Consider the following 11,924-nt stretch of genomic DNA (forward strand, 5'->3'; position numbering starts at 1 on the left):
ACACTCGCCACAAAGCGTACTCTGACCTGGCCGTCTTGGTTGAATTTATAGACAACCAATTGCAGTACTCTGGGCAGCTTCACGGATACCGATGGATGTACGCTAAATGCAGGGAACATGGACTACGCGTGAGGAAAGAGGATGTGCGCTTGGTTTTGAAGGAGCTGGATCCCCGAGGCGTCGCACTGAGGCAAGCAGTATGTTTCAGGCGGAGGAACTATTTTTCAAAAGGGCCGAATTTCATCTGGCACATGGACTCCTACGACAAACTGAAGCCATATGGCATCTGTATCAATGGTAGTATTGACGGTTTCTCGAGAAAAATAATCTGGCTTAATGCATACACAACAAATAGTAATCTGAAAGTGATCGGGGGGTATTACATAGAAGCGGTGCAGCGTTTAAAGGGCTGCCCTAGAGTTGTGAGGGGCGATCTTGGAACTGAAAATGGCCATGTTAGAGGCTTTCAGCGTTTCCTTGTGCCCGTGGCTCCTAACGACACCCCTGAGAGTTACTTGGAGGGAGCAAGTACCGCCAATCAAAGGATTGAATACTGGTGGCGTTTTCTTCGCAGCCAGTGTCTGGAGTTCTGGTTATCCTTATTTGCAGACATCAGAGACAACGGGTACTTTGATGGTGGGTTTCTGGACAAAAACCTCCTTCAGTTTTGTTGCATGGGACTCATCCAGGTGAGTTAATAAAATATGTTTTGTTGCGTGCCTGGATGCATGCGTGTGTGAGTGAGAGATAAAGGAAACTGAGGAAGTGAAACGTCTCCTGTACTCGTTTGTGGTGTTCCCATTATCACAAATGTGGAAGCCAACTGCTCAGCCTCTGTGTGGTGGTGGTGGTGGAGGACCCCCATCTTTTTTTTCGGGCCTCCGCTTTTTTTCTAGTGGCCATAACGGGTCACATTTGAGCATACAGAGTAAGCAAATATGTACTTGTAATGTGCTCAGATAATTTTAATAAGTGCTTACAGAAAGAAAATTAATGTAGCCTCTAACTGCAATTGATTTACATCGGACAAACAGACCAAGCACTATGGCTCATAATACAATTACACCTTACCTGTTTGGACTATATTTTTATATTTCATTTTTACTTGCTGCCAGGAACGTTTGGGGCCTGTTGGGTTGCACCTGCGCTCACATCACATCACAAAATAAAATGTATAAAATATAAAATAAAATATAATAAATAACGTGTTAAATGGGTGGAAATCCCTAGATCAATGTTTAAATTAACACTCACGCATTGACTCTGTCGGCTATTTTTTGCCATGCATGCTCCCTTTCTTTTGCAGCTGAGGCTGTGTTACCTTTTTTCTGCAAAATTTGCATGTTATCGGCATATGCTGCCATCAGAATTTCGGCCTCAAGCGCTGTAAAATACATTGACCGCGCCTTCTTTCCCTCCGTCTCCATGGTGACTCGCTTAATCTGTGCTCCACTAATAAGGGCTTTATGTATCCTCGTGCGCGCGCTTAATTTGGGGTTAAAGCAACTCCACGTTGATTGAACTAATTGTTATCAGCCTTTCTGAAACCGAATATTCCGAGTTGGACAGTTCGGGGTTACTCAACCCTGAGTATCGTTTTTCACTTCCTGAAATAGGGCCCTGTACCAGGTTTAGGGAATGGAGAGACTTGCAGGAAGAAAGAGACAAGACAGGGAGAAGCGGGTGAGAGGAGCAGGGAGTAAATGAAATCAAAAATTGTGTAAATACTATAATTTCGGTTTAAGCAATCGGCCGCCTTAAGGAAGAGCTCAACAACCAAGACTACAGTAACATCTATGTTGTTTATGTTGACATGTCATATGAAATTTTCTTATCTATAATATTAACTATTTACAATTTGGAATTATTTCGATTGGGATATCAAAATAACTTACAAATACAAAATACAATGATCAGTGACATAAAACAAATTGATTATTATGAGGTGAGTAGATGAGCCAAGCAGGTAGTAATAAGACTAATAGTACTAATGTAAGATATCACAGCATAACAGTAACCGTAGTTAGTGTGTGAAACACTTGTACAGATGACATTAGGTAAAGTACATGATTACAAAAATGCACATGATTGTTTAAAAATAATAAATTGCATAAATCTAATAAACCTTCCTCTCAGTGAGTGAGTTGTCTCATCGTGATTTGCGTATATGTATATACGTACATGCGATCGCATTTCTTAAATTTCTGTATTCTTTTTAACAGGATGAGCTGGATGACACTGCACAGGTTTGGAATACACACTCCATCAGGCCATCAGCAAACATCAATATCCCCAGTGGTCGACCTAATGTAATGTATACATTACCTGAGCTCTACGGGACAAGAGACTTCCTTTGCCCCACTGAAGAAGAACATGTTGAAATGTGTAAAACTGAGTGTGTTTTTCGACTGACCAAACCATGTGACCCCGATGTATATGAACTGTGCAATATCATCATGACTGAGTCCCATCTGACTCCACCAACCATATCAGGCTGTGAACTTGTACATGCATTTAAGAGAGAACATCATGGCATTAGTGTAAATTGCATACAATGCAGCAGAGAACATTACTCAAAATTGACCTGTGATATGTGCGAAAGCTAACTTCTGGATGTTAAACAGACTGTAAACTGTAAGCTTTCTAGTACACAGTCATTTATGAGAATATCTTATGTAGAAATATTTATTGTTGTGTTCCAGGAGGGTCAGTGAACTAAAGTATAAAGGGGAGTCTCTGCCTGTTAATGATATTCTGAGTGTTCTTTAGCACAAAAACATTGTAATGTTCTGTCAAATGTTATCAAGTTCCATGTCTATGTGTATTACTTCGAATTACTTTAACTGTGTATTTGGCTTGATACATGGATCAAAACATAAGACACATCTTAATTTAATGTGTTAGGAGTTTTAATGTACAGTGTTTAATCAGATAATGGTGGTTTATGTTGAGTATTTTGTAATAATTTTTAAATGGTGAGTTGGTTTTTATTTACACCATCTGTATTTGTTAATGATGGGAATGTTTAGTTGTTGATATTGGCTAGAATACTGTTTAAAATCGAAGAGATATGATATTATGCCTTGCTGCTTTATATATATTATAACGCCAACTGTCACATTGGCAGGCTACATGAAATGGTACTAAGGGGCATCATGATCTGAGAGGGGGCACCTTGGCATTTTGCTGAACTCCAGTTTCTCTGGCTAAAAATATAGTTATTTCATGTCATTTTTGCTTCTTTTTTTTTAAACTATTTATTCTGATTCCAGAAGAGCTTTAGTTTTTTAATGTTGGTTAAACAAAACTGAAAAAATAAAGAACTAAATAGAGACCTTTTGAACTCTTAGAATTTCTAATAGATATAAACATTCTTTTTTTGTCACTGAATTTATCTGAAGCTTATTTTATCAGCTGAATAACAAATTCTTTGCACCCACCTGTTCTGTTGATGAACAGCAATTTCATTCGAATGCTATTTTTGCAAAACTCACCACTTCTGAAAGGATGATATGTGTTGTTGAACTACCGGACAAATAAACTGAAATCTAATCAATTTCTAATTATTTTTGGACTATGTAGTACAGACAACTAAAAAATTGCAAATGACAAAAGCATATCGACAACATCTGTGTATTGACTGCCTGTGTTCCCAGGCACTTTAATTTCAGAGAAGGGTAGACAGAAGTGCATAATCTGTCAAAAATGTAGCAATACTTTATAATTAACCATATATACTATTTAATCTAATTAGAAATCCTGGCCTACAATCTTGTTTATCCTAGAAACTGTTAAATCTGATTATCATTGCTTGTTAATTTGTAATTATATAAGACAGTATAAAGAATTGTGAATCATCTGTATGTCACATTATGGCAAAGTCCTTTCAAAAAAAAAAAAAACTTGTGATGGCAATATGATTTTTAACAAAACAACTAGTAAACATTTTGGAAGCTAATCAAGGGAAAATAGGACTTATTGTTACAAGATGATGTTTATAGGCCACATCAGCTTTAAGAATTTGTAAACAGGGTCTTATCATTAACTTTCAATAACTTCTTTCGCAACCATAGTGACATTCTTTACTAATATTAATGGACTTTTCACCCTAAAATCAAATTTACAAATTTTTCTGTTCGCTAGCTGTAGTATTCCTTAATCCACACTGTTTTAGTGTGAGTTGCCCAATTTTAGAGATATTGACTGTACAAGCCTACCCCTCTCTTGTTTCACATGGTACTTAATGCTTAGTAGCAAAGTCCTTATGTAGACCTTATGTAGCTTCATGTTGTTTTTCAACAAGGAAGAGATCTCTACAGCTAATATCTCCCAAAACTAGGCAACTCACGACAAAACATTCTAGATGGATAAACAGCAAGCCAATGTGTGTCACTGCGGGGTATGCAGGTGTGTTGAGAGAACGTACCCAAAAGCAGACAAGGAGAGAGAGAGGACAATCAACTTAAAACAAAAGCGAGCCTTTATTCTGGCTGATGGCTGGAGTAAAAGAAAATAATGACAATGTGTACAGCAAATTTTGATGTGATCTGTCCCTCTAACGCTAAACACAAACCTTGTTTTCAACAGAAGTTAAAGATGTGGTCATTTTCAAAGAATTTTAAACAATAAAGAGTCCTTGTGAAATCTGACCTAACATACAACTAAACCATCAGAAAATTAAATTTGTGACTGCTTGTTATACGGCTGAATATATCAAATGCTTCAATGACAAAATGAAACAAGACAGAATTTATGAACTCAAGGATAATCATACAAATAAAAATTACAGCTCTAACCATTAGTACACTCATCAAGTTCAAATGATGTCCATTTCAAAGTAATTGCTGGAAAGGACATTGTCGAACTCTGTGCGAAATTCAGGATAAGAACTGTAAGTGCATGGCACTTCAAGGGTAGCTCCACAGGTGTGAGCAACAGGCCTTCTGTTGAGCCCAGTTTCAGCATTAAAGCACACCAAAATTTTGTCAACACATATCACGGAAGATCCTGTGCAGAAGCGCAGGATTTTTTCAGCTTTGGTTTCATCAGCGTTTTTAACATAACGCTGAAGATGGTTAAACGTTGTTTGTTCTCCGTGAGACAGCATGATTTTTGTTGCTTCAAATAGCTGCACTAGTCTTTTGCCTGTGGCCTTCTTTGTCTCATACAGAGATAACACACTTTCCTTGTCTGCCAGTTTCAGCTGCAGATGTGCCATGGGTGTGGAGAAGCAATCCATTATATACTTAGGCTCTTGGAGAATGGCCTTATGAGCCATTGTTTCAATGGCAGGCTGCATGTTGTTCTTAGGTGGTAGGAAGTGGGAACCCATCCTTGTAAAAAGGTCAAGCAGGTCCTCTTCATCATTTTCATCCATTGTGCCTTGGAGAGCCTTCTCAACAGCTGATCTCTCAACAGGAGGCAGATAGTTGAGAAACGATGCAATCAGAATGTCTACATCAACTGAGTCCATTCCGTGGATGCAGGCTAAAATGAAAGCCCTTGACAGCCTCACTGGAAAGACACCATGGTCTAGTAAGCCTTTCACCCATATCTGCCCAACTGCTTGCCATTCAGCCTCACTAAAGTCTGGCCTCAGCCTTGGAACTCGTTCATTTTCACCTTCACACTGTTCCAAAAATTGCTCCCAAAATGCAGTGTAAACCTCCCTTGACACCCCAGCATCATCAACAGCATTTTCATTTACAAAGTTCATCTTTAAAGTCACATTCAGAATGCGACTGTCTATAAATACAGCCAAAAGATCATCAACAACTTTTATCCTGCGAATTGATACATGTAGGGGGCTCTGTGGGTCTCCTGAATTTGATGGGGAAAGTTGGTTGCTTGAATCTAAATGCAAACCTTGTGCAATGAAATTCAGTCCATGGTCCTGAGTAAAAGACAAAACATGCACATTCCATAAGAAATGCAAATGAATTGTACAGATTACACAATATCAATGTTCTGAAAAAGTTTGAAATTTATTTGTCTAATTTTAGTGGGCTGTACATTCCCAAACCATGGTTGCACTGACAATTTATATATAACATTAACATTGTGGCCTGATGGATGTCCTTGTATGCCTCACAGAAAATTATACAAGTGTTCTTTACATGTATGAGAAGACTCACTTATGTGCAAAATAGGTAGAGAACACAATAGTGACACCAAAACAATGTCTCACTGCTGTGTTATGTAAATAACTTGATTTCAAGACTAAATTTCCTGTTTAATCTTATGTTAATGTAAAACACTGGAATTGTCTCTCAACTGACAATATCCTTTTAATTCAAATAGACCCACAAACTGCCATATCCTCAGAAAATAGCATGACATTTTTGGCATCTCTACAGTATGTAAAGGTAGGTGTTTATGGTTGCCTGAATTGATCCATCTTACCTGTGCAATCTGGGGTGCTTCCTCTTGTATTGACTGCATATGGGGTGTGGGCAAGCCATTAGCTGAAGACAATGGTAGCAGGAAACCATCCATAGGTAATCCATTTGTGTCGGCATTCTGAGAAGGAAGTATTGCATTAATTGACAACAGACACCTTAACCCTTCAAGATTAGAAGACTCTTCTTCAATCTTCTACCTTGGCCTATTCTAAGTCATGAATGTTCTTAAAAAGTCTGCAAAATATGTCAATAGGTATTAAGAAATAGAACAAAAATACACCACTTTATTTTCAGCCTACATGTCTCACTTACAAGAGTAAAAAGACATATTACAGTGGAATCCCACAGGTTTTTATCAGATCTTGATGTACTTATTGCTACTTAAAATGTTGTATTACTGCTGCAAAAAAATCAAGTTTTAAACAAACAAGAGATGAATTCTGATTAATAGAAATTGAGCAATTCTTTCACAGTACTGTGAGTTATTTCTTTTAAGATCCAAAAGAATATTACAGAAAATAACACACATGCTTAAATTTTGTCCAAGCAGGAATGCATGATCAGCTTTTTTAAAATCAGAACTATGCAAGTTACTGAATTTGATTATTAATAAATTTCCATATTTTGTCACACTTGAACCATATCAACCACAACTGTCCATGGTCTTACCTGTCTGAGATCCTCACTGTTGACATAATTCAGGGTTATCACGACTGTGTCATCACCATCTGCTCTGACAAGATCCTCTTCAGGATTCCATACAACCGTATCCGCTTCGTCTATGTGTGGAAAACAAAATTCCAAATCTTCTGGAAGTTTGTCCCAGGACTCTAGTTTGAAGGATTTGTTAGGAACTATACTGGTCAGATCAATAATTTCAGAGCAGTGGTCAGGGAAATCATGATCACTTGAGTCAGTCTGCTGCCGCTGTCCCACGACAGTGTTTTTAATGTCTGTTGGGGTTGAATGCATATGATGGGATTTTTCTGGACTTTGTGTTGTCACTGCCTCACAGAGTGATTTCAGTTTTTTTGGATTGGGTTCCATCTGGAAATTGTGAATCTGTGAACCAGAAAACAAACACAAGACACAAACGAAAATAATTCAATTATTTTTTCAGCAGCCAGTCATTTTGTACATGTTAATGAATAAAAAGCTGTAAGTCTTTCACAGATGTATTAAATGTACCTTACCACACAAGTCAACAACAAATTCCTGGAATAATTTCATCCTTCAGAAGTGCAAATATTCGTAGATGTACATAAAGCACTTGAATAAGACAACTCTTTATTGCAGTTGCACAGTCAAACCTAGTACAATAGTACAACAAAATTAGAAAATGTCGCATGTTACCACCGAGCACTACTAAACACAACAAAATACAGTAACTTTAAAGTGATCATTATTTTTAATAATAACTTTCTTATTTTAACAAACCTGTTTGCCAGTGTCACTGTCAGATGAATCCCCATGTTCAAGTAGATCTGGGACAAAATCATCTGTCTCACTGTCAAATCCAAGTAATGTCACCGGTGAATCTTCTTCAGTTATGCTGGCAGAAAAATCCTCTTCAGATGAGGACTGAACTGTTAACAATGTTTCATCTTTCGTGCAAATGTAAAATCTCAGGAGCTTCAATTTGGTTTGTTCATAAAGTTTGCCAACAGTGTCATCTAAAGCAATCGGATTTCTTTTAAAATCACAGATATCAATGACAAAGTCTTCAACTCTCCCTTTTGGCGAGTACCCATCTGGAAAAAACAGGTCCTTTCCCATTTCCAAAATCTTAGCTACAGTTGTAGTTTTTTCCACAGTTGCATGTCTTGTTCCTCCACCATTTCTGGTTCTCACTTGACGGTATTCATTACTGCTTAAATGAAGCCATCCGATTTCTATTTTTCTGCAGGTCTTCTCTGCTGCAGTATTTCTCTGTCTTGCCATCCCTTCACTTTGCTTTTGGAACACACCTGATGAACCACACAGCACTCCTTTGGTTTTTGATCTTACTTTCCGTGCCGCAATTTTATCTCTTAGGTTCTGCAGAACAGTCTCTTTATCCGTGCTTTACTTAGTTTGTTGACAGAAGGACTGGACAGCTAGTCTGTCACCATATGTCCTTATGTATTTTGCCATTTGTCCATCAGTCATGACGGACAGCACTGCCTTATCCACCTGCAGACATAAAACATTAGAGAAATGGTATTAATATACTTTTACTCTAGGAAGCCACACTAGCACACATGGAATACTAACTGTATTAGAATAGAGTTCTTAATCACTGTTCATGATCATTATCAAAAGTTACTCTGTCAACTTCTGTCTTATTACTTTACTGTTGCTGTGTTAGTATTAGTATAGTAATAGTAGTAGATATTTATATATGTTGGGAGAAAACCCTGCAAAATAAACCCAGGAGGAATAGAGACACAATGAGACAAAGTTACTTTTTTATGCTTAACGTGTACACGGGTGAGCTGCTGGAAACAACCCACAACCATGGACAGTGGCTTGGCATTTTTATTGGCACAAATCACAGAGACAGTGAGAACAGGATAAGAAAATAATAAACAGATAAAATAAACAACTCCATATATGGTGCTAGTCTCGTCAGCTGAGAGCTGGGAGAGATAAAACAATATGTCCCCGAAACAATATGTCTTTGCTGGGAAAGTCTAAAAAGACACTTCTAAACTAATCTAACAACAGACAAAGGGCATCTTTGTACATTTAAAAGAAGGTAAAGAAACATAGAATCATTTTTCCTGTAGCAATATACTACGTTACTAAAAAATATTTTGCTAGTAAGGTATAAGTAAGGTAAGTTCCACCAAGTATTTTGTGCCATGCTGTCCATGTTACCATGGTAATGGCACAGCCAGATAACAACATCCAAATTCATGGGCTGCAACCTCTTAATAACTTAATAAATGTAGAATTTGAAAAATAACAAACCTAAAAAGAAACACTAGGTACGAGATACATGAGGACCTATGATACGGTGATACTTTTGGTAAACAACCATTTGACTAACATGTCTGTCTCACCTGCTCTTGTTCATCTGTTCTGTCCTCATTCTCCATCTCCCTCTCTGTTCCTCTCTCTCCCTCTTTGTGCTGACAATCATTAAATATACAGTTGAAACCACATATTAATGTACTCTTCAGATCAAAACACAAACACTTTTTTAATTGTAACATCAAATCAGACTAAATGTTTATTTTTTAGATAAATATAAAAACATATTTGTTAACTTTAAAGTAAAGAGAGAAACTGTCTGTATTTCTTAATTGTAAATGGCACCAAATTGTATTCAAACTTGAGCCACACTTATGGAGCTCCACAGTTCTGTTCCTGGTGTTTTGGTTGACATCTCTTGATGTTCCCATGTCACAGAAACAGGCTCTGTGTTTTGTCTTATATGCAAACACTCTACGAACCAATCAGAAGCTTCTTCAGCTCAGAATGGAATCGTCTGGAGTTTCTTATTAATTAACAAACTTAGTGTACATGTGCTCCTAAATTTGATGAAAGTGATAAAAAATAGAAGCTCTGTCTCTCTTTATTCTGACATTTAACTAATTCAAAAGATATTTCAATATTTATCTAAAACAAATTGATGTTGTACAGTAAAAATGTTTTCTCCCTAAAGTGTAAATATCTGGTTACAAATGTGAATATCCTGCTGTGTACTGAAATCCCTCTTGTTTTGCATAGAAATATACTGAACAACATACAAAGCATAATATATAAAATAACATTTACCTGAGTTTTTTCTTTGAAAGAAGCCTCGAATGTCCATTCTTATATTTCAGTACATAACTGAAACCGATTTAGTCGGGGAGGGTAAGAACTGAGAATATGAAATAAACACACGTAAGCTAAGACTCTAAAAACAATAGCATTTGTTCGGCTTTTCATTTCGCCATTTGTTGATTCACTTGAAGAGCGAGTAACGTAATATTGGTCAAGTGATCAGTTTGATATCAATCTTTCGTGATTCACCGTCATTTGTACGGTACGAATGATTTGCTTTGGTACCTGGTCAAACTTAAGCTCTCCTTAGTATGGCTGGCTCCGTTTCTCCAACAGCGCACTCACAGGCACAAGAGCACCTGGCTGCAGCCCCGCCCCCTCGCTCAGTCGCTTAGTGCCGGAGCTTGGATCATACCAATATCAGGGGGGATTCACGCACAGTCGTAAATTCCCACAGTGTGCATTATGTGCTTCGAATATTGTGTGTACTTTTTGTTTTATACAGTTGTCAGCCAGGCATCTAACTATGAAAAAATTACACTCCAAAATACCCCGGGCTTCTGACAAAACAACCCGGGCTTAAGCCCAGTAAGCCACCCCCACCCTCCGCCCCTGGTTGACATTTTGTGAGGTTTAACCTGAGATTCTGGCGTTTTGGGCAAAATAAATTTATATTAAAAAATCGATTCAGGATTTTAATGAATCGATATCACGTTATCCAAGCCAGAATTGATTTTAATTGATAAATCGATAATCAAAACCCACCCCTAGTCACAACCTGTGGTGACTATGCTCATAGACGAAACCAGCATACCTCACGTTATTCTTCCAGAAGAAGAGTTACTCTTTCAAACAGCCCCAGCAACAAATGTCAACTCAGTCATTGTCTGGGATCAGCCTAAGCCAAACCCTTTGCTATTAGAATAACCTTTGGTTTTAAATGATTATTCTCCAGAGTCTTGGCAATCAGGGAACAAAGAAAATAATCATCCTTTGTCACACGCAGAGACGGATCACAGTGTGTGTGTGAACAGCAATGAGCTGTTTGGCTCAAAGAATGTGAGCAGATAGATAAAGAAAAGCAGCTGCTCCTTTCCTGATGGGAGCCCCAATGCCTTTTTTTTGATGCTCCTCAACAAAAACATTTAAATATTAATCACAGTTTGGCTAAATAGAAGGAGCCGCCTTGCATCAGTCACATGATGAGCATTAACCAATACTCACCCTTGACAGCAGAGAGCGCTGGTTACGAGCTTGCAAAGAGAACGCACATTTTTTGCCACCTGGGGAAAAAATGTGTGGGAAACACAAAAAGTAACTGGGAGATGCAGACTGATGCAAAGGAAACCAGTCAGTTTACAGCGTACACTGTACGCTACAGCACACTCTACACTCTAAGAACTAAAACTGATAATTACTTAAATATTTTGGTGCAACACTTTTACACTCAAAAATAATGAGTAAATGCAAAAACAATCACATCTCTTAAATACACCTTATTAATTGAGTAAATCCAACTAAAATGGAATAAGTTGTTATGAACAATTAAAGATGTTACAGTAACATACAAAATTGAGTAAGTACAATTGAAAATGTAAGTTAAAACTGTCATGGTCCTGGGCCATGTTGGCCCAGTATTCTTAGTTTTCTTGTATGTTTGTATTTTGTTCCCTATTTAGGCCATGTTTCCTGAGTTGCCCTGTTGTGTTGTTCCCTAAGTCTTTTCCCTTCGTGGCTTTTATCCCCTGTGTGCCCCTTTGTGTATCTGTG

General features: G+C 37.7%; 1 protein-coding gene and 1 pseudogene across 2 annotated transcripts; one reads left to right on the forward strand and one right to left on the reverse strand.

The window, feature by feature from the left end:
* The first annotated feature begins 251 nt into the window (after positions 1-251).
* Positions 252-2,544, forward strand: LOC146614407 (uncharacterized; annotated as a pseudogene).
* Positions 2,545-4,816: 2,272 nt separating this feature from the next.
* LOC146614408 (uncharacterized) lies at positions 4,817-9,964 on the reverse strand. Of its 2 annotated transcripts, XM_085376429.1 has the most exons (4): positions 9,950-9,964; positions 7,839-8,573; positions 7,071-7,463; positions 4,817-5,893 (listed from the first exon to the last, which is right to left on the reverse strand). In XM_085376429.1, exons 2-4 carry the CDS (start codon positions 8,340-8,342, stop codon positions 4,817-4,819), a joined length of 1,974 nt encoding a protein of 657 aa, XP_085232555.1. In that variant the 5' UTR covers positions 8,343-8,573; positions 9,950-9,964. The 2 variants fall into 2 exon arrangements, with proteins under 2 accessions (XP_085232555.1, XP_085232556.1); XM_085376430.1 differs by lacking the exons at positions 7,839-8,573; positions 9,950-9,964 and adding an exon at positions 6,403-6,519 and having other exon boundaries at positions 7,071-7,457.
* Between the last annotated feature and the right edge of the window lie 1,960 nt (positions 9,965-11,924).

The sequence above is a fragment of the Diplotaxodon limnothrissa genome, linkage group LG17, assembly GCF_057381915.1.
Source record: "Diplotaxodon limnothrissa isolate DT_005_m linkage group LG17, D_limnothrissa_male_GT1.1, whole genome shotgun sequence".
Taxonomy (NCBI): Eukaryota; Metazoa; Chordata; class Actinopteri; order Cichliformes; family Cichlidae; genus Diplotaxodon; species Diplotaxodon limnothrissa.